Source organism: Pseudorca crassidens, chromosome 3 (genome assembly GCF_039906515.1).
Source record: "Pseudorca crassidens isolate mPseCra1 chromosome 3, mPseCra1.hap1, whole genome shotgun sequence".
Taxonomy (NCBI): domain Eukaryota; kingdom Metazoa; phylum Chordata; class Mammalia; order Artiodactyla; family Delphinidae; genus Pseudorca; species Pseudorca crassidens.
In genome coordinates this window covers 29802236-29826940 of record NC_090298.1, presented here as the reverse complement: position 1 = coordinate 29826940, position 24705 = coordinate 29802236, and the positions used below count along the sequence as shown (strand labels likewise).

Here is a 24705-nt window from a genome sequence, read left to right as displayed (position 1 = left end):
TTACTGGGGACCCACACCTAAAGAAGGAGTTGTGAGTGAGGGGATTGGTGGCTGCAGGGGACCTTTGGCTCTGGGGTTTAATCAGCAGCGTCTAATGTCAATTTAGTTAAATGACAGTTCTATTAATGAACTGTAGCATCAGGAACCAGAAGACGATGCTACTGGGAGACATGTCTCCACCACCGCTCATGCTGCTTGCCCAGGCGTGCTTTCCAGAGCCCCGAGGTGCTCACAGCACCCCTTTGTAGACCTATGCTACCAGCAGAGTGCACACCCTGTCTCTCCTCTGGTCCCTCAGAGGAGGCGGCCGGTCAGGTTTTCCATCTGCTGGGTGGTACAGAATGTGGACTTCGAAGAGCACTGGGCATATGAGATCTGGAGAGTCTGATGGGGCAGACTGCCACCAAGAGCCTGTGGGCGTGCCCTGAGTGTTCACATGCTCACGCACTAAGATGCATGTGGGTCCTCTGTGCTGGGGTGGGTTTTTGTAAGAAGGGGCTCTCCCCTGGGGCTTCAGGACTCTGTCACAGGACTGAGTCTCTGCCCTCTCTGCCTGCTCTCCGAGAGTAAATACATATTTGCAATGTAAATGATGGACTTCTAGATATAGTGCCCTGTGCACAAACTGAACACCCATCCATAGCAGCCTAGTCTCCAAATGACCAAAACTCAGCTTGCTTGTGTCCCAATACTCAGAGATAGCCTGTCGTGCCACCGCCCCTAAGCACTCACACTGGTTGTGACTGATGTCTCTTTTCTACTCTCCCTCTGCTTTTTCTACAAGATGACTGTTCAAACATAGAACTTCTGCTTTTGCCCTTTACTCTATTAGTGGTACAAAACTGAGACTAGATTCCAAGTTTCTCTTTGTCACCTCTAATGAGTATTGCTCTCTTACCTTTAATTTTCTTTTAGGAGGGTGAAGGGAGGCGGTTGAGAAGAGGGAGAGACAGAGCCATAGTATTTAAAACCAGAAAGAGAATGCACCTCTTCAATCACTTTGAACAGTTTTCTCCCTACATATATGGTTTCACTTGTAAACCTCCATAGGTAGAATGAATACAAGAAGTTAGAATTCCATTGCACTGACATACCATAACTGGCTTAGACGTTCCCCTCTACCAGGGTATCTCCGAGGTTTTGAAAAAGAACCTTTCTTACCTCAGTGTGATAAATCTGTAAGTAATGGGAAAACTTTTTGTGTCTATATTCCCAGTCTCTCTGATCATTTTATTTGCTTGGTAACCGAATGGTGACTTGGTAATTAATACTGACTTACAACCTGATAATCGAAGGGATTTACTGAAATCCATGATTCATATTGTTATGTATATTATATAGAACCAAGGGAAACATATAGATAAATTTAGCAATTCAAATTGTACTTTTTTGGGAATATAATAATTATCACTTTTCTGACCAAGTGTAATATGTATATTCTACATACATATTATACTTAATATGTATATTCTAGGCCAAATCAGATATGACTGCATCACTCCTCAATAGTAAGTCTCCTAGGAAGGTGTGATGGTAATTTCATGTGTCAACTTGGTTAAGCTATGGTCCCCAGTTGTTTGGCTAAACACTAATCTAAAGGTATTTTTTTTTAAGACATGACTAACATTTAAATCAGGAGACTTTGAGTAAAATAATTACTCTCTAAAATGTGGTAGGCCTCATTCAATCAGATGAAGGCCTTCAAAGCAGACACTGAGATTCCCTGAAGAAGAAGCAATTTTGTCTTAAGAATGCAACATAAAAATGCTGCTTGAGTTTCCAGACTGCCTGGTCTGCCCTCTGGAATTTGGACTCAAAACCACTATATCCACTCTTACCTGAATTTCTAGCCTTCTGGCTTGCCCTACAGATTTCAGACTTGCCAGTCCCTAAAATCATGACAGTCAATTCCTTAAAATGAATCTCTTTTTCTCTATCTATCTCTCATCTATGTATCTATGTATATCCATCTATCCTATTGGCTCTGTTTCCTCTGGATAACTCTAATACAGAAGGCATATTTACTTTTAAAAATAACTTGATAATTTTGCTAAATATACTCACAGATAGGTGTGTGGGGAGAAGATTACAAGGAATTCAGGAAAAGGTAAGGTGAGGAAGGAAAAGACGTGTGTGGGTGAAGTACAGGAGGCCCAGCTCCAGTTAGACACTTCACACAGATGAACTCTTCCTGCAATCTGTAAGTGTCAATCACCCTTTTTCATAGCTCAGTTTGAAGACCCTCAGAGTTCTCTCACAGTAAGAATAAATAGCATAAGCTTCAAACTTTCATTTCTCTTAAGAAATTATATGCATTAGAGAATTTGATATTTTCTATTGTAAATAGTTTTCATTATTTGTCTACTTTAACATACAGAAAGTTCAGACACAGATGTCTGTCTTCCGATATCTGAAAAATGGCGACATACCCCCATATACAACTTCTTACCTATTTTGACTATGTTCATTTTTTTGCAAGTCATGCTTTTTCTTCCAAGCTTCACACATATTTTACTGTCTCCAATCAGTAAGAATTTCTTTGTCTTGATGAGATACATCCCTTGCAGTTTATTAAAACTCAGGCAATCTACCTCCAAAAGGGCCCCACTGTAGAAACAAAAAAGGAATTTGTCTTAATTCAAGTAGGAGTTTCTGTATAGAAGGAATAGCATCACATCCACTTTTCATTTGTGTGGCTTTAAATTTGTCCATAGGGTAGATGCATATTTGAGAGAGAGAGAATTAAAATAAAATAGCTTTTTGCTGCCATTATAATCAGCATTGATTTACTCAGGCATTAGATGCAATTGAACCTGAAATAGTTAAAGCATGTTCATGAAAATAATGGAAAATTCTTATCTTGTAATAACTGATTGTTAGAAGATAAGTACTTTCTTTAGGTGGGAAGGTAATTTCTTTTCTTGATATCCTGCAGGAATAAATTGAAAAAATAAAGCCTGTAAAGAAATAGTGACCAAAAAAGGGTTAAAGGAAATAATAAAATAGTCTAAAGGATTATATACATAAAACCATATACACTTAATGGGTAATTTGGGAATTTTCGTAGGTAATTTTGGCTGAGTTCCACTTTTAACTCATTAACAGACTTTAAAATCAACCCTTCTCCCCATGTTCCTTAGATTAAATGTTCTAGGAATTGAATTCTGTCACTTCTCTGACCTCCTATTCCCAATTAAAATCAGGCTTTCAGGAAACTGAAGAAAAAAGAATGTTGCCTACTATGCGACCACATCAAAAGCTCCAAATTGTACTCTTTAAAAAAAATTCCTATTTTAAAAAGAAAGTATGTTTTAGTTCCAGTAGTGGCAGAGTAGCTTATATCACACTAACCATCAACATATGACTACCAAAAACTTTGAGCAAGATATTTTTGAAAATACTATTTAAAAGCATTGGAGAAGAACCAAAAGCAGGCAGACACTAGGGGAATTTAATTCTTTAGAAAAGGGTGGATTAGATCCTTGTTTCTAGGTTGTATTTTTTTTTCGGTACGGCGGGCTTCTCACTGTTGTGGCCTCTCCCGTTGCGGAGTACAGGATCAGAATGCGCAGGCTCAGCGGCCATGGCTCATGGGCCCAGACACTCTGCGGCATGTGGGATCCTCCCGGACCCGGGCACGAACCCGTGTCCCCTGCATCGGCAGGCGGACTCTCAACCACTGCGCCACCAGGGAAGCCCTTGTTTTGTTTTATCTGAAGGCACTTCTCAGGTCACATTATGATGGGCATTTAGAATCTAACAGAAGGCCACAGTTTTACTGTCTTGAGAAGTTAGAGGACAGAGTTTCGGTTGACCTGAGTGGCTGGGTATTTTTAAGGGAGAAAAACCTAGAAATGAGGAAACTTTATACATAGAAGACACAAAGTCTGCATATAAACTCTGCTTAAATTATTATATGTCCCCTTAATTGTGCAGATGTGGAGGAAAATCCAAGGAAACCATGGCAATAGCTAGATGGCTCTAGAAGGAACTAAGAAGATATTTTTGGTGCTGCCTCAAAAGAAGAATTTGGAGCTTAATCCAGCCAAGTTAACTGAGTAACAGAGTTAAAATTAACACTTGCCAGAGGAAGTTATCAGAATCCAATCAATCAATCAATCAACAAAGCACCCTATTATCCATAGTGTCCTTCCTACATTCAAAAGCTGCTACAAAAGAGCAGAAATAGAAAAATGTGACAAACAGTGAAGATAAAAAGCAGTCAATGGAAACTGAAGCCAAGAGGACCTGGATGTTGGAACTAGCAGAAAAGAACTTTTCAACAGCTTTTGTAAATATGTTAAACAAAATATTGTCATAATTATTGAATGAATGCAGAATCTTAGTGGAGATGTGGAAACTACAAAAGAGAACAAAATGAAAATACTATAACTGACAAGTACAAATTTAAAGTTTTAAAAAATGTACTGAATGTATGGGATGGATGTAATAGCAGATAGAAGGCAGAAGAAAAGGTTGGTGAAGCTGAAGATAGATCAATAGAAATTATTTAATCTAAAACAACAGAAAGTATTATTGACCTGTGGGACAATATCAAGGGGATAAATAAATATGCAATTAGAGTTCCAGAACAGAAAGAAAGAATTTGGCTAAAAAATATTTAAAGAAATAATGTTCTCAAATTTCCCAAATGTAGCAAAAAATATCAACTTTTAGGTTTAAAAAACTCAGCCAATCCAAGCAGGATAAATACAAAGGAAACCACACCTAGGTACATCATAGTCAAATGGCTGAAAAGCAAAGGCAAATAAGAAATCTTGAAAGCATCCAGAGAAAAGTATCACTTCTCATCAGAAATTATGTGAATGAGAAGACACTGGAATAATATATTTAAAACTCTGGAAGGGGAAAAATATGTCCACTTTGAATCCTTACACTACAAAATATTCTTCAATAATGAAGGCAAAATAAGGATATTTCCAGCTATATAAAAATTGAGATAATTTGTTTTAGGAAGTACTTTAGACCAAAGGGAGATAATAATAGGTGGAATTTCAGATCTACAGGAAGCAATTAGGTTTACCAGAATAAATAAAGAAGCCAATACATATTTTCTTCTCTTAAATTCTTTAAACATAAAGATTGTTTAAAGCAAATACTGTAGCGTTATTGTGGCATTTACAGTATATGTAGGGACTTCCCTGGTGGCGCAGTGGTTAAGCATCTGCCTGCCAATGCAGGGGACAAAGATTGGGCTCTAGTTTGGGAAGATCCCACATGCTGTGGAGCAACTAAGCTCGTGAGCCACAACTACTGAGCCTGTGCTCTAGAGCCCACGAGCCACAACTACTGAGCCCACGTGGCACAACTACTGAAGCCCACGCGCCTAGAGCCCATGCTCCGCAACAAAAGAGGCCACTGCAACGAGAAGCCTGCACACCGCAATGAAGAGTAGACCCCGCTCTCCACAACTAGAGGAAGTCCATGCACAGCAACGAAGACCCCATGCAGCCAAAAAAACCCCCCCAAAACCCAATATATGTAGATATAAAATATATGACAGTAGTACAAAGGGTAGAATGTGATAAGTACAACTATATTGTTGCAAGTTTCTTATATTTTACATGAAATAGTACATTAACTCTAAGCAAACTCTAAGAAATGGTTGAATATTGCAACAGTTAGAGTAATCTAAAAAGAGATAGTGCCCAAAAGTGAAAATAAGGAAGAAATTGAATGTTTCAATAGTTCCCTTTCTTTCAAAGAAGTTCAATTTATTATTAATAAGCTTTCCTACAAAGAAAACTTTATGCCCAGATAAAGCTAGTGAATTCTATCATATATATACAAAATAGTGCCACTCCTACACAAATTCTTTCAGAAAATAGAGGAGAAATGAATGCGTCCCAACTTATTTTATGAAGTTAGCTCAAATCTGGTACAGAAAACTGGCAAAAATATTACAGAAAAGAAATTTACAAATTAATGTTCCTCAAGAAAATGTCAATACATTGATATTAACACATAATGATAAAGTGGGATGCATGCAGGAAATCAAGGTAGGTTCAACAATCAAAGATCAATCAATACAATCACCCCATGAACAGAATAAAAGGCATAAATAATCTGATCAACTCAAGTGATTAGAAAAAGCATATGACAAAATTCAACATCCATTTATGATAAAACTCTCAGCAGACACATCCTCAACCTGATAAAAGGCATTTACAAAAGGTCTATAGTTAATAACATACCTAATGGTGAACTAGTGAACAGTTTTCTCCTAAGGTAAGGACAAGGCAGGAATATCTATTTTTCACAGCTTTTATTCAACAGTGCACTGGAGGTTCTAGCCGGTGCATAAGGCAAGAGAAACAAATAAAAATCACCAGTTTGAAAAGAAAGAAAATAAGACTTTCTTTACTTGCAGACATGTTTGTTCACATGGAAAACTATAAAGGCTCTCCAACACAATCACAGGAACGAATATAGTGAATTCACTAAGGTCGGTATACAAAAGTCAATTATATTTCTATAGACTGGAAAATAAATTTAAAAAGTAATAGCTCCACTTATGATAGCAATAAAAACATAAAATGCTTAGAAATAAAATTAATAAAAGATGTTTAAGGCCTTTGCAATGGAAATTACAAAACATTCCTGAGAGGTATTAAAGGAGATCTAAATAAATAGAGAGCTGCATTCATGGATTAGCAAACTCAGTGCTGAAAAATGGAAATTTCCCCCAAATTGGTGTATGTAATTTTAATCAAAATCTCAGCAGGATTTAAAATAAGTCGACAAGCTGATTCCAAAATTTATGTGGAGGGCTTCCCTGGTGGCGCAGTGGTTGAGAGACCTCCTGCCGATGCAGGGGACATGGGTTCGTGCCCCGGTCCGGGAAGATCCCACATGCCGTGGAGCGGCTGGGCCCGTGAGCCATGGCCGCTGTGTCTGCGCGTCTGGAGCCTGTGCTCCGCAACGGGAGAGGCCACAACAGTGAGAGGCCCGTGTACCGCAAAAAAAAAAAAAAAAAAAAAATTTATGTGGAAACCCAAAGAACTCAGAATAGTCAAAACAACTTTGAAAAAAGTAGAACAAATAAGGAGGACACAGAGCACTTGATTTCAAACTTACTATAAAGTTATGATAATCAAGACAGTTTGGCATTGGCACAATGACAGAAATATTAATCAATGGAAAACAGAGTGTTCAGAAATAGACTCATACACATAAGGTTACTTGATTTTAAAACATGCACTCAATCAATTCAATGGAAATAAATCTTTTCAGCAAATTGTCCTGAAACAACTGAGCAAATGTGTGGAAAATATGAACCTCAATCTCACAAAAATTAATTGGGTATGGAGTGTAGCTCTAAATTTAAAGATTAAAACTGTAAACTGTTTAGAAGAAAACATAAGAAAATATCCTCCTAGATTTGAGTGTAGACAGACAGTCATCACACAAAAAACACTAAACATAAAAGAGAAAAATGAAATACATTGGACTTCATCAAAACGAAAACCTCCTGCTTATTAAAATATGTCATTAATAAAATGAAATGGCAAGCTACAGACTAGCAGAAAATAGTTGTAGTACATATATCTAACATCAGAATTGTATCCAGAACATATAAAGAATTCACATCCATCAATAATAAAAGGACAAATAATTCAATGAAAAAAGACAAAAGACTTTAACAGATACTTGGCAAAAGAAGACATACAAATGGCCAACTGTACCTGAAAAGCTGGCCAACGTTATTTGTTATTTGAGAAATGTAAATAAAATCATGACATACACTTTCAAAGCCAAATATTGGAAGTGATGTGTAGCTCTCATACATTGCTGGTAGTGGAATGGTATAACTACTTCGGAAAACTTGTTGGGTAGTTTCTTATAAAGTTAAATACACACCTACCCTGTGATACAGTAATTCACTCTGGGGTTTTTACCTCAGAGAAATGAAAATATGTACCAACAAACTGATTTGTATAAGAATGTTAATAGTAACTAAAAAGAATAGCCTCAAACTTGAAAAAACTCAAACATCCATCAAGAAAAGATTAAAAATTTGTGGTATATTTGAACAGTGGAATTAATATGCAGCAACTGAAAAGATGAGCTATGAGATAAACATCAATATAGATAAATCTCTAAAACGTTTTGTTGTGTGAAAGAAGTCAGACAGAAAAGAGTGAGCAGTGTGTTATTTCATTTATGAGAATTATCAGAAACCGGCAAAACCAAAGGCTGATAGATTTCAGAACTGTGATTGCTCACAGGAGATGAGGAAAGACTGGAAGGGGACCTGAGGCATCCTTCTAGGGTGAAAGAAAAGTTCTGTATCTCAACTGAGGTGATGGCAACATGTCAAATATGTTTCTCAAAACTCATTTAATGGACTTCCCTGGTGGCGCAGTTGTTGAGAATCCACCTGCCAATGCAGGGGACATGGGTTTGATCCCTGGCCTGGGAAGATCCCACATGCTGCGGAGCAACTAAGGCCGTGTGCCACAACTACTGAGCCTGCACTCTAGAGCCCGCGAGCCACAACTACTGAAGCCCTCGTGCCTAAAGCCTGTGCTTCGCAACGAGAAGCCACCACAATGAGAAGCCCGTGCACCGCAACGAAGAGTAGCTCCCGCTCGCCGCAACTAGAGAAAGCCCATGCACAGCAATGAAGACCCAACGCAGTCAAAAAAAAAAAAAAAGAAAATTTATATAAAAAAAAAGTTGACTAAAGAGTTGAAGTATTTACAAAAAAAAAAAAAAAACTCACTTAATATCTGTACATTTTACCATAGGTAAACTTTACCCCCAAATGAATGGTAATCCAGAAAGAAAGTGAAATTAAATTAATAAACCACATAAACAATAAGGCAGTAAAGCAGAATATGTATTCTTACTGTAAAAATAAACAGTGCAGAGTAAAAGTAAAATTACTCATTTCTTTCCTTCAACCCTCTATTTAATTCACGTCTCCTGTGATAACCATGATTACCAGTTTGTTTTTCCTACATGGTCTTTAAATCCAGCCAGATAGCCCAAAAAAGAGGCATAGTTGGGTCAAATTGCAAGTGAGGATTGTGGAAGAAAAAAGTTTGCTTTCCATGAAGAGAATTCTTCTCATTAATCAGATTTTTAAAAAAATTATAGGGAGTATAGTCTAAAAAGGTCACTTACTTCCAACAACCAAGAATGTGTGTTGGTCTTCTATGGTGAGTTGGATGTGTGTGCACTCTTCTGTGCATGTGCCCATGTGAGCCCTTTCCAGGATCATTCCTGAAGTCTGAGCAGAAGGAACGTGTCTGTGTGGCTTGAGGCGAGGTGGGCATGGAGTTAAAATCTGAGGAGAATGCCTCAGCTTTACGTGAAGAACCTCTCACCTTTGGGCTGCTGTGGTCTTTGTGGTTAAGCTCTTGTAGTCATGAAAACGTAAGACTGATGAATAAATTTTAAGTTTAATAATTGGCTAAAAATATTTATTGTTTGTGGGACATTCCTTAAAAATTTCCCCCCCAATATAGTTCTTTGTTAACTGTTATTTAGGGTATGCAGCTCTGGCTTTGAGTGTGTGTGTGTGTGTGTGTGTGTGTGTGTGTTGGAGTTTCTAGAGTATGCCCCTTGTTGGGCTACATGGGTTTTCCCATTTGGAGAAGAGTAAAAATAAAAAGCAAAATTTTAAGGTAAGCTAGATGGATACCAAGGAACAAACTTGAGAAGAGTGTCAGATGGAAAGTTCTGAAGATGGCAACACTGTCATGGTTTGATGAGTAAGGTTGGAAGAGGAGAACTGGGTCAGGATCCCATTTCTGAACTTTAGGTAAATGTGCTATGGAGGAATTAGAAGGAAATGGCTTTTGGTTCAATCATTGAGTTTAGGATATATTTGTAAGTAAAGCATGTGTGGAATATTCCATTGCAGATCCTTAACATGTAGCAAGGTCCTGGTACTCTTGGACATTTAAGAAGAATCTAAAATCGTATTCTTAGTTCATTCCTGCTCTTCAGGGAGTGCAAGTAATGAGCAAGAAAAATAAAGGATCACCATATTGCTGTCTTGTGAGCCTAGGCATTCTTTTATGGGGTCTGAGCTCTAGGAGCTGCCCTATGTGGAGGGGAAGCTGCGCCGGAAGACTAAGAGACAACTGTGGTCTAGAACAGACAGCCTTGCTTTGTGCCACTAACCCTGGCTTTAGGAGATTGGAGGAAACTGTGTCCCCCCATGAGTGGCTCAACTCAATTCAATCCAATTCATTTCAATTCACTTAAATTAAAACAGCTTACTTGGTTGCTAAGTGTGTATTGCTAGGACTGGGAATGTTCTGGGATTTCACTGGCCAACACAATAGCCATCACCCCACATGTGGATGTTGAACACTTGAAATATGGCTCATCCAAATTGAGATGTGCTCTAGATATGAAATACCAGACTCTGAAGATGTAGAATGCAAAAGAGTGTAAAATAGCTCATGAATATTTTTTTCACACAGATTATAGGTTGAAATGATAATATTTTGGCAATATTACATTAAATAAAATATTAAAATTAATCTTCACCTATTTCTTTTTTTTAAATGAGGCTACTAGGAAAGTTTAAATTACGTATATCGCTCACACATTTGTGGATTACATTGTATTTCTGTTAGATAGAGCTGTTCTAGGGTATTTTGGTGAAGAGATCACTACACATACCCAAGTAGTACTATAGGCTAGCAAATTTGGCCCTGTAGGAGCTTCCTAAGGGACATCAAACCTAAGCCACTCACACAAATTCCTTTGTTCTGAAAACAGGGCGAGATTGCTTGGGACCACTGCACCTGATTCTTCACCCCAATGCCACCTTCCTAAGCCTCCTGCAATCGCCGGGAGTTTAGAGTGATAAATACATTTCTCTTGTTGGTGCAAACAGATATTTACATGGAAATACTAAAAACAGCCATAGATTTTATTCCTCATTTGGCCCTAAAAGACAGAATCTTCTCAAAAGTATTAAACACCTTTGAAAGTTGGTATGGATTACTCTAGAAATGACTAAATTAAAAACACTTGACAGATATTGCTAGTTAAGTCAGAAGCATGAAGTAGATTTGGCAGGATGCAGCCTGTGATGTTGGTGGTAATTGATGAAAACAAAAAAATGACATATTTGAAGTGGTATCTGTAGGCGGTACCTGGGAGTGACTGTGGTGCCCCAAGAATGTGGAACTAAAGGAAATATAATTACCTTCTGAGCTGAATATGAAAGTTATGCAGACACCTAAAAAGCAGGGTCCCACATTTACATGCCTGTGGTGTCCACGTGGGTAATAGAAATGAGAAAAGGGAGCCCAACTTCAGGACTGAGATTTAATTCCCCATCTATAGAAGCAATCAAAATTTTTTTCAGCTAATTTTTGCTGTCTAGACCCAGCATTACTAAATCTGATTTTTAAAGAGATACCTAGATTTTTAAATGATGGCCACTAAATTTAGAAAAATTAACACTTTGCGATACGAATCAAATTAACTCTGGTCTTAAAATCAACAAACAAATTTCCTTTGTTTTGCTGTATTTGCGGAACCTTTGGATCACATTTTTAATGAAAATCTGATGACACTGAGAGAATTAAGTACCATTTACAGGCCATAAACCAGACACTAAACCTTCTACCCCAGTGCAAGGTGATTGCTAGGATCAGAGCTTAAATGACTCCCCGGGTCACAGAGCTAGTGCCGCTACCTGGATTCCAACCTCCCTGCCTGTTTCCAGAGCCTCTGCTTTGTCACTCCAGGTACCTGGGAGCTGGTTAGGGTTCTGGTGAATGAAGAATTTCTAGATCCCCCAGTGAGAGTGGATTTATACTGATGTACAACCTACTGGCCCTCTCTTTCTCTCCTCCCCCCAAACACCTGAGCTGGGGGTGAACATTTGGGTCACTATGATAGTTGCATCTGTCCATGTAAAGTTGTCAACTGGAGTGCTGGCAATCCAACTCTGTGATTTTGGCTAATCCAAGTCCATCCCTGAGAGATGGAACTGCACACTGCACACTGAACACTGAACACTAAGTAATGGGTTTCTGAGCCTGGGAGACTGGCGGCCAGATCAGGCAATGCTTGTTAGAAAACGTCCCTGGTGAGCCCTCTGGGAAACAGTGCCTGCTTTCTATCAACAATCCCGCCTGTGTAATGACTTCAGCAGAACTCACAGTTTTCAATCATTTACAATTTCTTTCTTTATAAATTTATGTTCACAGAAAAACAAGCTCGAATAAAGCTAGTTTCATTGTGGAAAAGAAGCCCAACCAAAGCAGCAAGTACAGCACTCTATTTAAGTGGCTTTAACTTGAGCTACGTCACTACTCTGAACCCAGGAGCTGCGCGAATCTCTCCCTCAAGGTGTGGATACCTTTGCGAAAATGGCTTTTCTCCAGAAGCACCTTAACCTACTAAGGGCTTCATACTTATACTTTCACACTGAAAACGTGTCTTAAAGCAATCGCTTTCCAACAGAAATATCTGAACCCAACTGAAAAACCCAAACGGAGGCTATGGACAGGTTAAAATATGACAGGAGAAATCAAGAGACTTGTTAAAGGAAGCGGGAAAGTTTGTTCAAGTGGCCAAGGAAGTGGTCAAATACCATTGTGAATGAAAGTGGACAGAAGGTCAGCCTCAGCCTCCCCAAGAAAAACCACTGCAGTTCACCACCCGGCTGGCTGGAGAGCCCAAAGCAGACCTCTGTGTTGGAGAGGGTTTTGCCCACAAAAATGAGTGCATCTTTTTTTTTTTTTTTTTTTTTTTTTTTTGCGGTACGCAGGCCTCTCACTGTCATGGCCTCTCCCGTTGCGGACACAGGCTCCGGACGCGCAGGCTCAGCGGCCATGGCTCACGGGCCCAGCCGCTCTGCGGCATGTGGGATCTTCCCAGACTGGGGCACGAACCCATGTCCCCTGCATCGGCAGGCAGACCCTCAACCACTGCGCCACCAGGGAAGCCCTGAGTGCATCTTTTGAATGAGTTGTTCGGCTGCCTTAGTGGAGTCTAGTTGCTGCACAGATTCTGAACATTGTAGGTTCCTCTTCTCTTGATATATTTTATTCCTGGAAAGCATGTTATAGAAGTGAACTGACAGAGGCAGACTGAGAACACACTATGGAATTCACGTCCAAGGTCATATTTATCCAATGACCATAGCAGAAGACACTTCATGAACAGATGTAGGGAATTAATGTAAGACGTGGGATTCAGGGCTTGTCTAGACTATATATTGTGGAGGATTGGCTGAGTGTCTACAGAATTTACGAAGCCCTCTTTTAGTACTGGTGGATCTTGACTTACTTTCCTTACTAGGCAACTAACTAAAATTAGGTCATCTGATATGAATTTGGAAATAGCCACAAGTCAGAATTTCACGGTCAAGTATTTTTTTCAAGTCATTAGAGATAGTAACCCTTGGCAACAAGAGATGATTTGTGAAAGAGGGAGAAGATAAAGTTCTGAGTTCTTTACCAAACCTTCAAACCAGACACAGACTTTCTTTTTACCTTTTCTCAGAGGCTCCATGAAACCAAGAGCCACTTTATTTCTGTGGATTTTTGGAAAACTCGTATTGAGAGTACCATCTGAAGTCAAACTGTGTCAAGGGGATGGCAGCTGAGTCTAGATTCATAGAGTTTTGACTTAATGCCTCTTTTTCATTCCTTATTACATACCAGATATGTCTTCTAATTAAATTATTAAAGTATTAAATTATTTAAGCATCACATCTCCCTATGAGGTGGTATATCTTATTTAACAGGTGAAGAAACTAAGGCATAGAAAAGTTATACAACTTACTCTAGATTAAAAAGCTAGTAAGTGCTCGTGTTGGGATTAGAAACCAGGCACCTGCCCTCAAGTGCAGCTTCAAGACACTACATTGTCTCATGTTGGGCAAAGAGCTTTTGGGGGATGAGTGTCCCAGAAGAACCAGAATTTAAATTCTGCCATGAAGTCAGGAGGGAAGTGGGATCTCCTACATCCATACTATCATTTGGCTGTAGCAGTGGGACCTGAAAGATGAGCTCTTGGGAGTTGCTTTGCTTGAGTCTCTTGGTGAAGGACAAGGAGTTCCAGGAAGTTTTTGGAATTTATTCAATTATAATATTTGATAATTAACTCCCACACTCTCACCTTTGCAGCTGGTGCTGTACAGTATACAAAAGAGAGACAGATGATTTCTAAGCACCCACTGAAGGCACCATTCCTTACCATATTTCAAATTCCATATTGGTGCTGTTGACGTCTGGGTCGTCAAATGCACAGGTCAGCAAGTGCTGGGATCCATCCACTTCCAGCTGACTGTAGCACGAGAATGAGTAGTCATCCATTTCTGCATCGTCAAAGTCTCCTGGGAAAGAACAAACCTACAGCTGTTAATGAAGCCAATAAGTGCGTCCTTTTGAAATCTGGAGGGACTGATAAAATGGCAGCCTTCTGTGGTGGACATAAAGGAGTGATGGTTGTTTATCTAAAGAAGGAAAGCCCAAAGACATAGACAAGAAATAGGATTTCAAACAAACAAAATCACAAAACCAAAACAAAACCTAATGTGCACAGATTTTTTTCTAATAGAAAAGAAGTCATCACAATTAGTAAATAGCCTCCTAAGATTTCTAAATATCTCTGCCATTGGGTTAGTGCATTGGAGGTCTAGAATGAGACACTAAACACACGCTTTCTCTTATATAGATGGGAATTTCTTTTGTTTGTATACATTTCAAATGAGATACTTTATTATTTATGTGCTACCTAATCTAGTCTTGGGCTTTATTACTAATCTTCATTTATTCCCTCCCAAGAATTTTTTTTGAATGAAAGAAGGTGATAGCTAACTTGCATTCAGAAGTTCCCTTTTTTAAAATGGTAGCTTTCCCTTGCCTAAATAGGCATCCTAACTAAAAGTACCATTGATTATCTCCATTGTGTAAATATTTATATAAGGCAACTTGTCTTAAGCTACTAACTGAGGCAAACATGATTAGGAAAAATTACATGACATGAATCTTATAGATACTATTTCTGAGCTTATACAATCTTCTTTTAGAGATATTGCATTTTCTAGGTATTAGCAAAATTCTGGAAGTATGTGGGGAACCAGAATTTTTTTGCCACCACTTTTGGAAAGTATTGTCTGTCAGAGAGAGTATTCGATTTCTTAAGCTGGGTTGAGGCCCTTAAGATTATATAGATATTTTGTGTGTATATTTTACAATATTTAATAGAGAAAACTATGCCAGCAAATAGACTCCAAGTGGGATCTGAGAAAATCCAGAGTAACCAAAGCCATTCTCAGGCTGAGTGTGAGCTATGATTGCTTCAAAATCCAATGATACTAGAAATTACTTTGGCCCATTGATACTAGAAAATAGATGCTCTAGGGCTTTAAATAGGATAGACAATATACTAAAAATCAAACCCCAGTTTAGTGTCCTGTAGGCCATGGGATTACAAGCAGCATCCACTTTAATCAATAACCCATTAGTTCGATGGGAAAGTTACTAAAGCTGGTTGTGAGTGGATCAACCAGTTGAGAGAAGGGTCAGTTCAGTCAAAGTGACAAATCTCAAAAAGCCACATCTAGATAAGAGCTGTGTGCACTGCTCTTTCTGACTATACCTAGAACCCATCCGGCTCACAATTCTGCCACCAGCAAAGACTCCTTATGTAATTTCAGAAGAGTATGGCCCTCTTATTAATGACAATTTTAAATAGTGAGGGGCAGCCCACCGTTTAGGGCTCCCATTTCAAAACATATTCGTTCCTAATCTCATAGAGTGAGATCTAGTCCCTTAATTGCTGGCACATTTCTTGATGGAATGGTTCTGTGTGGCTTTAGCCTGCCCTTATATGGCAGTACTCATGCTCTCTTAATGTTTTCTCTTCTTTAGAACTTCCACCAATCTTGTACAACAGAACCTACATTACTATTTGGATTCAGACATTTGTGGATCATCTTTGACTCAAAAATTCTGCAACATGCAACGTAAGCCAGAGAGAGCAGAGTCTAGCAGATGCCGGGTATTAACAGAACAAAGCACTCCCACTATCCTTAACCATCCAATCTGGCAAAGTGAACTTGCTGTATATTCTTATACATTTTATAAAGCGGTGGCCATTTACAATAGCCAAGACATGGAAGCAACCTAGATGTCCATTGACAGATGAATGGATAAAGAAGCGGTGGTATACATATACAGTGGAATATTACTCCACCATAAAAAAGAAGGAAATAATGCCATTTGCAGCAGCATGGATGGATCTAGAGGTTAAGTAAGTCAGACAGAGAAAGACAAATATCATACGATATTGCTTACATGTGGAATCTAAAAAATGATACAAATGAACGTATTTACAAAACAGAAATAAATTCACAGACATAGAAAACAAACTTATGGTTACCAAAGGGGATAGTGGGAGGCGGGGGGAGATAAATTAGGAGTTTGGGATTAACATATACACACTACTATATATAAAGTAGGTAAATAACAAGGACCTACTGTATAGCACAGGGCACTATACTCAATATCTGATAGTAATCTACAGTGGAAAAGAACCTGAAAAAGAATATATATATATATATATATATATATATATATATATATATATATATATGTATGTATAACTGAATCACTTTGCTGTACACTTGAAACTAACACAACATTGTAAGTTAACTATACTTCAATAAATGAGAAAAAAAGCAGTGGTCGTACAATTAAAATGGCCATGTTTTGAGAAACAGCTCATTGGCTCTTTAGCAGGTGTTACTGAGCCAAGTTGCTTTGTATACAAGAAAAATTCTCCTCAATAACCTGCAAAATCGCATGGCATTCTACAAAGAGAATGTTATACCTGCTCTAAGCTTAGCTAAGCATCATATACACAGTGGTTAAGACCTCTGGCACCAGAGCTGAACAGATGTGGGTTAAAATCCTGGCTATTCTACTGTGTAGCTGTGGTCTTCCATCAGGTTACTCGACCTTTCTAAGCTTCAGAGTTCTGATATTTAAATTCATGTTATCATGAGGAATCACTGAATAAATGTATACAAAGACTTCTTAGAACACAGTAAGCACTCAGTCAGGGTTAGCTACTTTATCACGTTTTTTTGAGAAATAAGTAATGAAAGGGTAAAATAAGAATTCTAATTCTGAGAATGTACATGAAACATTTGGGCCTCCTTTGAAAAAGAGTTCTCTGTCAAAGATGTTATTATGACTATGGCTTTGAAATTACATAGAGCTTTTAACAGCGAGTTAACCTATTAATTTTTAAAAGCTCATTATAAAAATTAGGTTTTTCGAACTATGTATTATAGACAAGGCAGTGTGGTTTAAAAGCTTCCTACTGAAAGGGCTTAGTTGAGTAAAAGTCTAAATGGTTTGGATTTTTAAAAAGTATCCCTTTCTTCTCTTGATCACTCTTGTGGTTATCAGAGAACTAACTTATCTTTTAACAAACCACAGTTGATTATTCTGAATTCCTGACACTCCAAACCGGGAAGCATTTTGATGTAGTCATGTGGATGGGTGGTTACAAATCTCCTAAAAAACCCCTGAAATTTAAAGAGTTGAAGTGAAAACTCAGCTTTCAATTAAACAAATCTCCTAAAAAAAACCCTGAAATCTCCTAAAAAACCCCTGAAATTTAAAGAGTTGAAGTGAAAACTCAGCTTTCAATTAAAATGGTTAATTTCTTTTCAAAATAATATGACCAGCAGGGAGAAATAGAAGGGATATACTATACTCCAAAGAGTAAGATTTATGCGTTACGTGCCAAGCATCTATCTACAGACACAAGACAACATTTACCATGAAATAATCATCATCTCCCACAAAGTCATTTTTTTATGGTCACACTGTGAAAAATGTCAACCCTCTGAAAAGTCCCTTAAAGAGAATATTCTAGGGATTTCCATCCTTAGAAATTACATAACTTAAGATATCCAAGCTGATTCATTAGACTGATGTGTTTGATATCTTCGTTAAGCAAACACTTTGTAAGTCTTAAAGTGAAAGCATTTAATTTTCAGGAGCAATCTGGTGGTCCAAGTTTCCAGGTGGCTCCTCTGGACTACTTCACCTTTGTGTACGGTTCAGTTGTAATTACAATGGATTTACAAAGTAGGCAGCATCTGCCTCTAGATACTAAGTATTTTAAGGATCCCAAAGATAATTATTATATGATGGTAAAATTGCTGACATGGAGATAGTTAAATATATTTCAATGAGAATTCGCTCAGATCTTAACCCTATTCAGTTATTCACTAAGAATACCACACGATTCTACCAAAACTAAAGTATTTTGAAGAAATTTTCAAATGTTTGTTAAATGTGTACTATGTTCTAGATGCTAGAGTAGGTGCTGAGGATATAGCAAAGGTAAGTGCAGACAAAGCTGTTGTTCTTGGATATTATTTTATCTTGAAAGTGAAGCTTTCAGAACCTTCTAAAAAGCTAAACAGAACAAAATGAGCTTCATTTCTTGACAAGAAAAAATTACCTTGAAGATTCTCCAGCAAGCATAACCAGTGTGTCTCTGTGGGTGTTCTTTTTGTAAGAGCAGAGGCATTGACCGACATGTAAGATCCACACTGAGAGAGTCAAGTGCATCCCTTGACAATTCTAAGCCTTTACAAACCACTCACAGTGTTGTCCCCAGGCACCCTGTCCTGCTGCTTAGAATGCACAAAACGCCTGACTACATGGCAAGCCCTCAAACTCCCTCTAACCCAGTGCCCCACTTTGGTCTGTTAGGGATCTGAGCAACCTGAAACAGATGCTAGAGATCATCTGAAATCCTAAAGAAAAGTTAGAAATGACTCACCATTCTCTGCATAGCCACTTTCTCCAGAAACGGCTTGAAGTAAATAGAAAACCATACCCAAAGCAATACCTAGAGGTGTCATTCTGAGAGAAAAAGAGAGGAGAGAGCAGGCGCGTGAGCCTACGTGTAGGGAGGAATGAATGAGAGAGAGAGAGAGAGAGCAACTTAAATCTCCAGCTTTAGGACTTTATACTTGTTTAACCACAGGGGGGAAGTATTGGGGGAAGTATAAACAGCAGAAAAGAAGGCAAGTGCCAGAAACAGGAAGTGTGTGTAAAAGGAGTGTTGCTATAAGCAGAAGTGGAGGGAAGGAAGGGATGGAGCCTTTGAGATGCTTGTACCTCTTTGGTGTCCCTGGCAGCCCCCAAACATACTAGGCTTGTTTCAGACTTAAGGTGGTAGATTCAAATCCAGGTTCAAGCTAGCTTAGGCCCGCTTTAAAAGTATCATGAGACAAAAATCTAAACTGACAAACTTATCAGTTGCATGTCTGGGGTGAGTTTTGCTTTAAAGAAAGATTCTGCACTTAATGAAGTCATTTATTGCAGGTATATTTTAAATTGTCTACCTCTCATCTCAGAACATACACGCTAGAGAGTTCCACAAGCACAGTAACTATTCTGTTTTGTTCTTTGTGTATCCCTGGTGGTTACTGATGCCTCACCCGTCATAGTAGGCGTTCAAGAATTATTTGTTTAATTTAGGAGTTGGCAAGCTATGGCCTAGGGGCCAAATTTGGCCTACCACTTGTTTTCGTAAGTAAAGTTCTGTTGTAACATGGCTGCTTTGGGGCTGCAAGAGCACAGTGAAGTCGTTGAGACGGAAACCGTACAGCACACAAAGTGTAAGATCTTCACCATCTAGCCCTTTACAGGAAAAGACCCCTTGTTTAAATAGTCTTCCCCATGTATGTAAAATGGGATTCTATTTGTGAAGATCTGATTGCCGCACTGCTTTGCAGTAACATACGGTACATGCAGACCACACTGGTACCTACTTATACGGGGCAGAAGCCTGAGACAATGACAGAGGTCACTCAGACTCTCCTTAACTAGTTTGTCCATCAAAATTGTCCCCAACATGGCCTCATGGTTAAAGCAGTGATATTTGTTAAGCCTGGCTGACTTTTTAGCAATTGTTGGATGTTCCCCCTTAAACCATCATTCACGTTTGAAGGCACAGGTACATAGAGGTTCTGTCATCAACACACAGACAGGGCTCCTGAAGGGCATACTTCTTCTGCTCATGTCTTCTCACGGATAATCTAGCCCGGATTCTGGCCATGAAACACCACTGTCTTGATTCACCTTGGCTCTTTAAGAAAGAAGCCACTAGACTAGGATTATAAAGTGACAAGTACAGAGATGCTGAGTGGACAGTGACTTTTGAACTTCTGTTTAATTCACTGTTATTGGGTAAAATCGGTCCTATGGGCTTGTAAAAATGGCTATAGTAACCAAGATGAACAACATCTCCCCAAGTGTAAAACAGAGAGTCTTTGAAAGCTGCATAAGTTAGCTTGTCATCATTACAGTTACTGTGACAATCTCATAAGATGAGAAAAGAGGAGGTGGGGCATTTGTATCAGCCCCTGGAATCCCCTCTTCAGGGTTGAGGCAGATCCGTGACAGATACGGGATGCCCTGTTTATAGTCACACTCTGGACTACAAGCTCAAGGAACATTTCAGAGCAAGAAGCCAACTGAATGGGACATAATCTACCTCCTCCACCTGTTGCATCTTTCACACATCTTCCAGACCAAAGAAACGGTGACAGTTTTGTGCCTCAAATAATAATTTGTGTTCTCGTCTCTGATTGTGTTTTGAATGCTCAGTTAGAAAATCATAAGCCTGATTCACAAAAATCAGTGTGTTTTGCGTCTTGAGCTGAATATCCTTTCAAGAAAGCTCTAATTATAAATTTCCATGAACTAAATAAGTCCTCAAAGAGAAATCACAAATCATATCCATCCACCAACACAGACCTCATGAACTGCTCACAGACTGTCACTCCACAGGTGAGTAACTGGGTCATGTCTCTTTAAATTCTCTTGTTTATCATTTAAGTGGACTATCATTTTGATTGTATCTCTTTCCTTTAGTTGTGAAGATGTAAAAGAACAAAGCCAAGACACAATATTTTGGTACAGCATGTGCTAGTTTGCTCAGGGGATTTCCACGGGTGTACTTACTCTCTTTGGGTGGGGCAGGAGTTGCTGAAGGACCTCAGAGAGGAACCTAGATTAAGTGTGGGGCGCTCAAAGAAATGAGAAGCCTCCTTAGTCCTTCTAGACATTCTGGGGAAACAATGGTACCTTCTCTACTTTGTCTACCCAGATCTTTGGAAGCTTAGAAAAGCTTCCTTACTCCACCTATCCCCCAAAAGGAGACATTTACTATATTGCCTTGTCATTATCGGCTACGGGAGAAGGGAGAGTGGAGAGATGAGAACAGCAGATGTGGAAAGATGCTCAAGGCAGCTGAACCTCCAACTGTGGAATCAGGATCTGAGCAAAAAGCAGTCTTTGATGGGGCAACTTGATCAGAGCTTACATTTTCTCCTTCTCTTCTCTCATCATTTCTCCTCATCGCTACCTTTCTCTTCTTTCTGATGTCTTCCTTTAGCTTCTGGAGTTCCTATGATATGGTGAATCATAGCAAAAGCATTTTATTATTTCTCATATACAAAGAGAACAGAGTGACCTTGTGAGACTCCCAGGATCAGTTGATCCCATCTCTCCTTTCTGCCTTTTTTGTGATTATTTGGACCATTTGTGAGGCTGACAAAACACACAAAGATTTTCTTTTATTTTCATACTGTAAGAAGTTACGTGCCCTCTGTGTATAACTGGTCAGGGTCCTAAAGAGCTCAGGGAATTGACCTTCTAGCAAGATTTGAAATTCTGTAATGTTTGAGTTGGAGGAGTGCGTACACTCTTTGATTGTTTCTTGTTTGTTCACTTGGTAAAAGTCCCCTCAGGAAGTCCCATGTTTTCTGTTTTTCCCCAGTCCACAAGGACAAAGATATTGCTGAGCAAATTCAGGCTGAGAGCTTAACTTATTGATAATCTTCACTATCTCGACTCTTCTCTTAGGAAGAGAAATTTTATTTCCATCCTTGACGGAAATTATAGAGTTAGTGGGATAGACACCAACGTGTTGCCTCTTTCAACACCCTTGGGAAACAAACTGTTTCAAAAGCAAAAGTATTTCTCTGAGTCAGTTTTTAGATGAAGCTTATAAAATAGCCCCAAGCATTTAGTAATTTTTCCTAAATGAGAAAGATGTAAAAGTCACTCACCTTGAGATTGAATATTAAAGGAGAATAAAGTGAAAACACAGCAACAATAGTAATAATAGGCAGTATGTTGCTATAGGAATATACTGGGCAAAATCTGACGCTGGAAAAAATACTCAAAAAGTCCCAAAATAGATTCTTTGAAATCTGTAATCTGTTTTAACCTCCCCTCTGCCCACTGTCACTTTCCTTTTAAAATTAAAGATTAGATTTTACCCATAACAGGGAAAGCAATCATTGGCCCTGCCTTCTGCCGGAAAAGAGAAACCAAGGTGAGCTCAGTGGTGTGACTGGGGACCCCCGAGCACTATGGGAAAAGAGAAATAAAAACACTCAAGGGTGTCAAGTGGGCGAAGAAGGCTGTGGGGAAATCTAACTTTGCCCTAGTCCTAAGTCATTCGTCTTTAGCATTTTATCAGTGTGTGCTGAGTCAGGCCCCAGGCTTCTAAGGGGGAGTCCCAGCATCGTGAAGTTTCATTTCCAGGAGCACAATATTTTCCTTGTTGTGGCTCTTCTTTCATTTCCCTTTCCTCCTTACCCCACGTCTTCAGCCTCATGACTTGCTGTTGCTTGTGTTTTTTCTGGGCAGAGTTTGACATGCCAGAGCTGTTTTGTCTTTACAAGATTTTAGTCTCTGTCCTTGGAGGCAACAAAAATGGAATATTTGAGTACCAACTGGTCACTCTTTGCTAAAGACATTTCTGCCAGAAAGTGAATAGTTTGATGCCAGGACATGCCCTCATTTTGATAAAAATGTGATCGCGAGTGCCGATCCTTCGGGAAAGTGGCACACCTTCTGGCCATGGCTGTAGACCCCGGAGCTTCTGCAGGCATCTGGCAGGACATGGGTCTACCTACAGCACATGGTTTCCCTTCGAGCCCTTCCTGAGACGTTCCACGGCAGGGTCCTGCTCATAACTGTCAGACACAGTGCCCCACTGTGCTTTGGAGAAAAATCTGGATTGACACCATCCTAGACTGTGGCCCATGGCCCTGCACAGATTTCTTTGCCTTAGGGTGAGCTCCTACCCTCCCACAGAACACTTTCTGAAGGACTGCCATGCTGATTGCATCCAAACCCAGACAACTGGGAAAATTGGCAAGAGCCCTCAATTCTACATCTTACACTTCCCCTGCCCTCTTAGATCCCAGCAGCTCCAAGAACAGCACTGGCATCCTCTGATGACCCAAGTGGAATATGCAAAGTCCACATGAAAAGTGACCCTGACTGATACGGTTCATGGAATTGCCACAGAGAGACAGCATTGTTCCCATACGATTTGACCCTGGGCCAAGTTTTTAAGATACAATTGTCACTTCCAGAAACTTTCCAAGAAAGTACTTCCTATTTTGGCTTACCCACATGTAAGCCTTTATGCTTGTTCCTTACCAGTCTCAGGAGACTTTGGAATGGAATATAACATGTTTTCATGGTTTTTGTATGTATTACTTGGGCCATGCTGCTGAAACAAGGAGGCCCAGAAATACAGTGGCTCTAAGACAGATGCAAATTTCTTACTCTTTCATAGTAGATGATCCTTGGCAGCTGGAAGTTCCACGAGTTCTTTAGTTAGGAACCCAGCCTACTCTTTTATTTCCTGGAATGTTGCTTGTGTCTACAGATTTGAGGTTAGTTTACCAGCACCATGATCCCACTCCAGCCCTTGGGAAATACAGACAACAAGTATGTGAAGAGAAATCAGTTTCCTTTTTAAGGACATGATCTGAGAGTTGCATATATCACTTCTCTTATCCTATTGGCCACAAAATAGTCACCATCTTTAGCTGCAAAGGAAAAAGGTAAAGGTAGTCTGCAAAGGGGTAACTATGTCCCCAACTAAAACTAGAGGTTCTATTAGTAAAAGGAAGAAGGGAAGAATGAATGTTGGGGAGAACAAGTAGCCTCTGCAAGAGCTGTACACTCAGTAGTTTTGCAAAATTGTGCTCGAGGAAGAACACAGGTAGTAGTATCTCTCTCCACCTGTGGGAGGGGAGGGTAGGCATTCCATCTTGGGATTAAAGTATTTGAAGTGACCTATCAGGAGAGTGGCCCTAAATCTGGGCAGGGCAGAGCTGGAACTTGGCCACTGGGGAAGTAAGACTTTTAAGGCTTATATCAGGGCCATTTTCTCTGATCTCCAATCTCTGATCCCGAGAGGCTTTAAAGAGAATCAAAAGTCTAAAGCCAGGGTTCCAAATCTGTGTACTCCATCTGAGAATCTCCTGAAACTTTAAGCAATATATAGGGGTAAAAGGTCCTTTTCCTTTGTTAGAATCTCAAAAGGGTCAGTGATTCAAAATTTTAAATTCCCACACATTGACCCAGAGGGGGATACCATGTCAAAGCAGTTGACTTGTCATCATAGGTCCTCTGGACTATGAGAGACCGGGCAGCTGTGTCTGAGACTCTTGATTTGGGTTTCTGTGTGTTGAGATACTGCAGAATCTTAGCCAGTTCTCTCCCCTCAGTCTTGGCAGGTGAGGGGAGGTATGTCCAACAGTGCAACTCACGCATTGAGCACGTGGGCTGGTCCTACCTTCCCTACTCAGGAACAGATGGCAGAAGGCAGTCCTTTCTTATTCCAGCCCTG

At 39.4% G+C, this 24705-nt stretch overlaps 1 protein-coding gene across 2 annotated transcripts in view; it reads right to left on the bottom strand.

The window, feature by feature from the left end:
- Nucleotides 1–18934, bottom strand: part of IL7R (interleukin 7 receptor) — a 29294-nt gene extending 10360 nt beyond the window's left edge. For both annotated transcript variants that reach the window (XM_067730058.1, XM_067730059.1), the window contains exons 1-3: nt 18817–18934; nt 14203–14341; nt 2450–2607 (exon numbers count right to left, since the gene is read on the bottom strand). In XM_067730058.1, the coding sequence (XP_067586159.1) occupies nt 2450–2607; nt 14203–14341; nt 18817–18898 (379 nt within the window). In that variant the 5' untranslated portion in view covers nt 18899–18934. The remainder of the gene's footprint in view (nt 1–2449; nt 2608–14202; nt 14342–18816) is intronic.
- Nucleotides 18935–24705: the final 5771 nt, after the last annotated feature.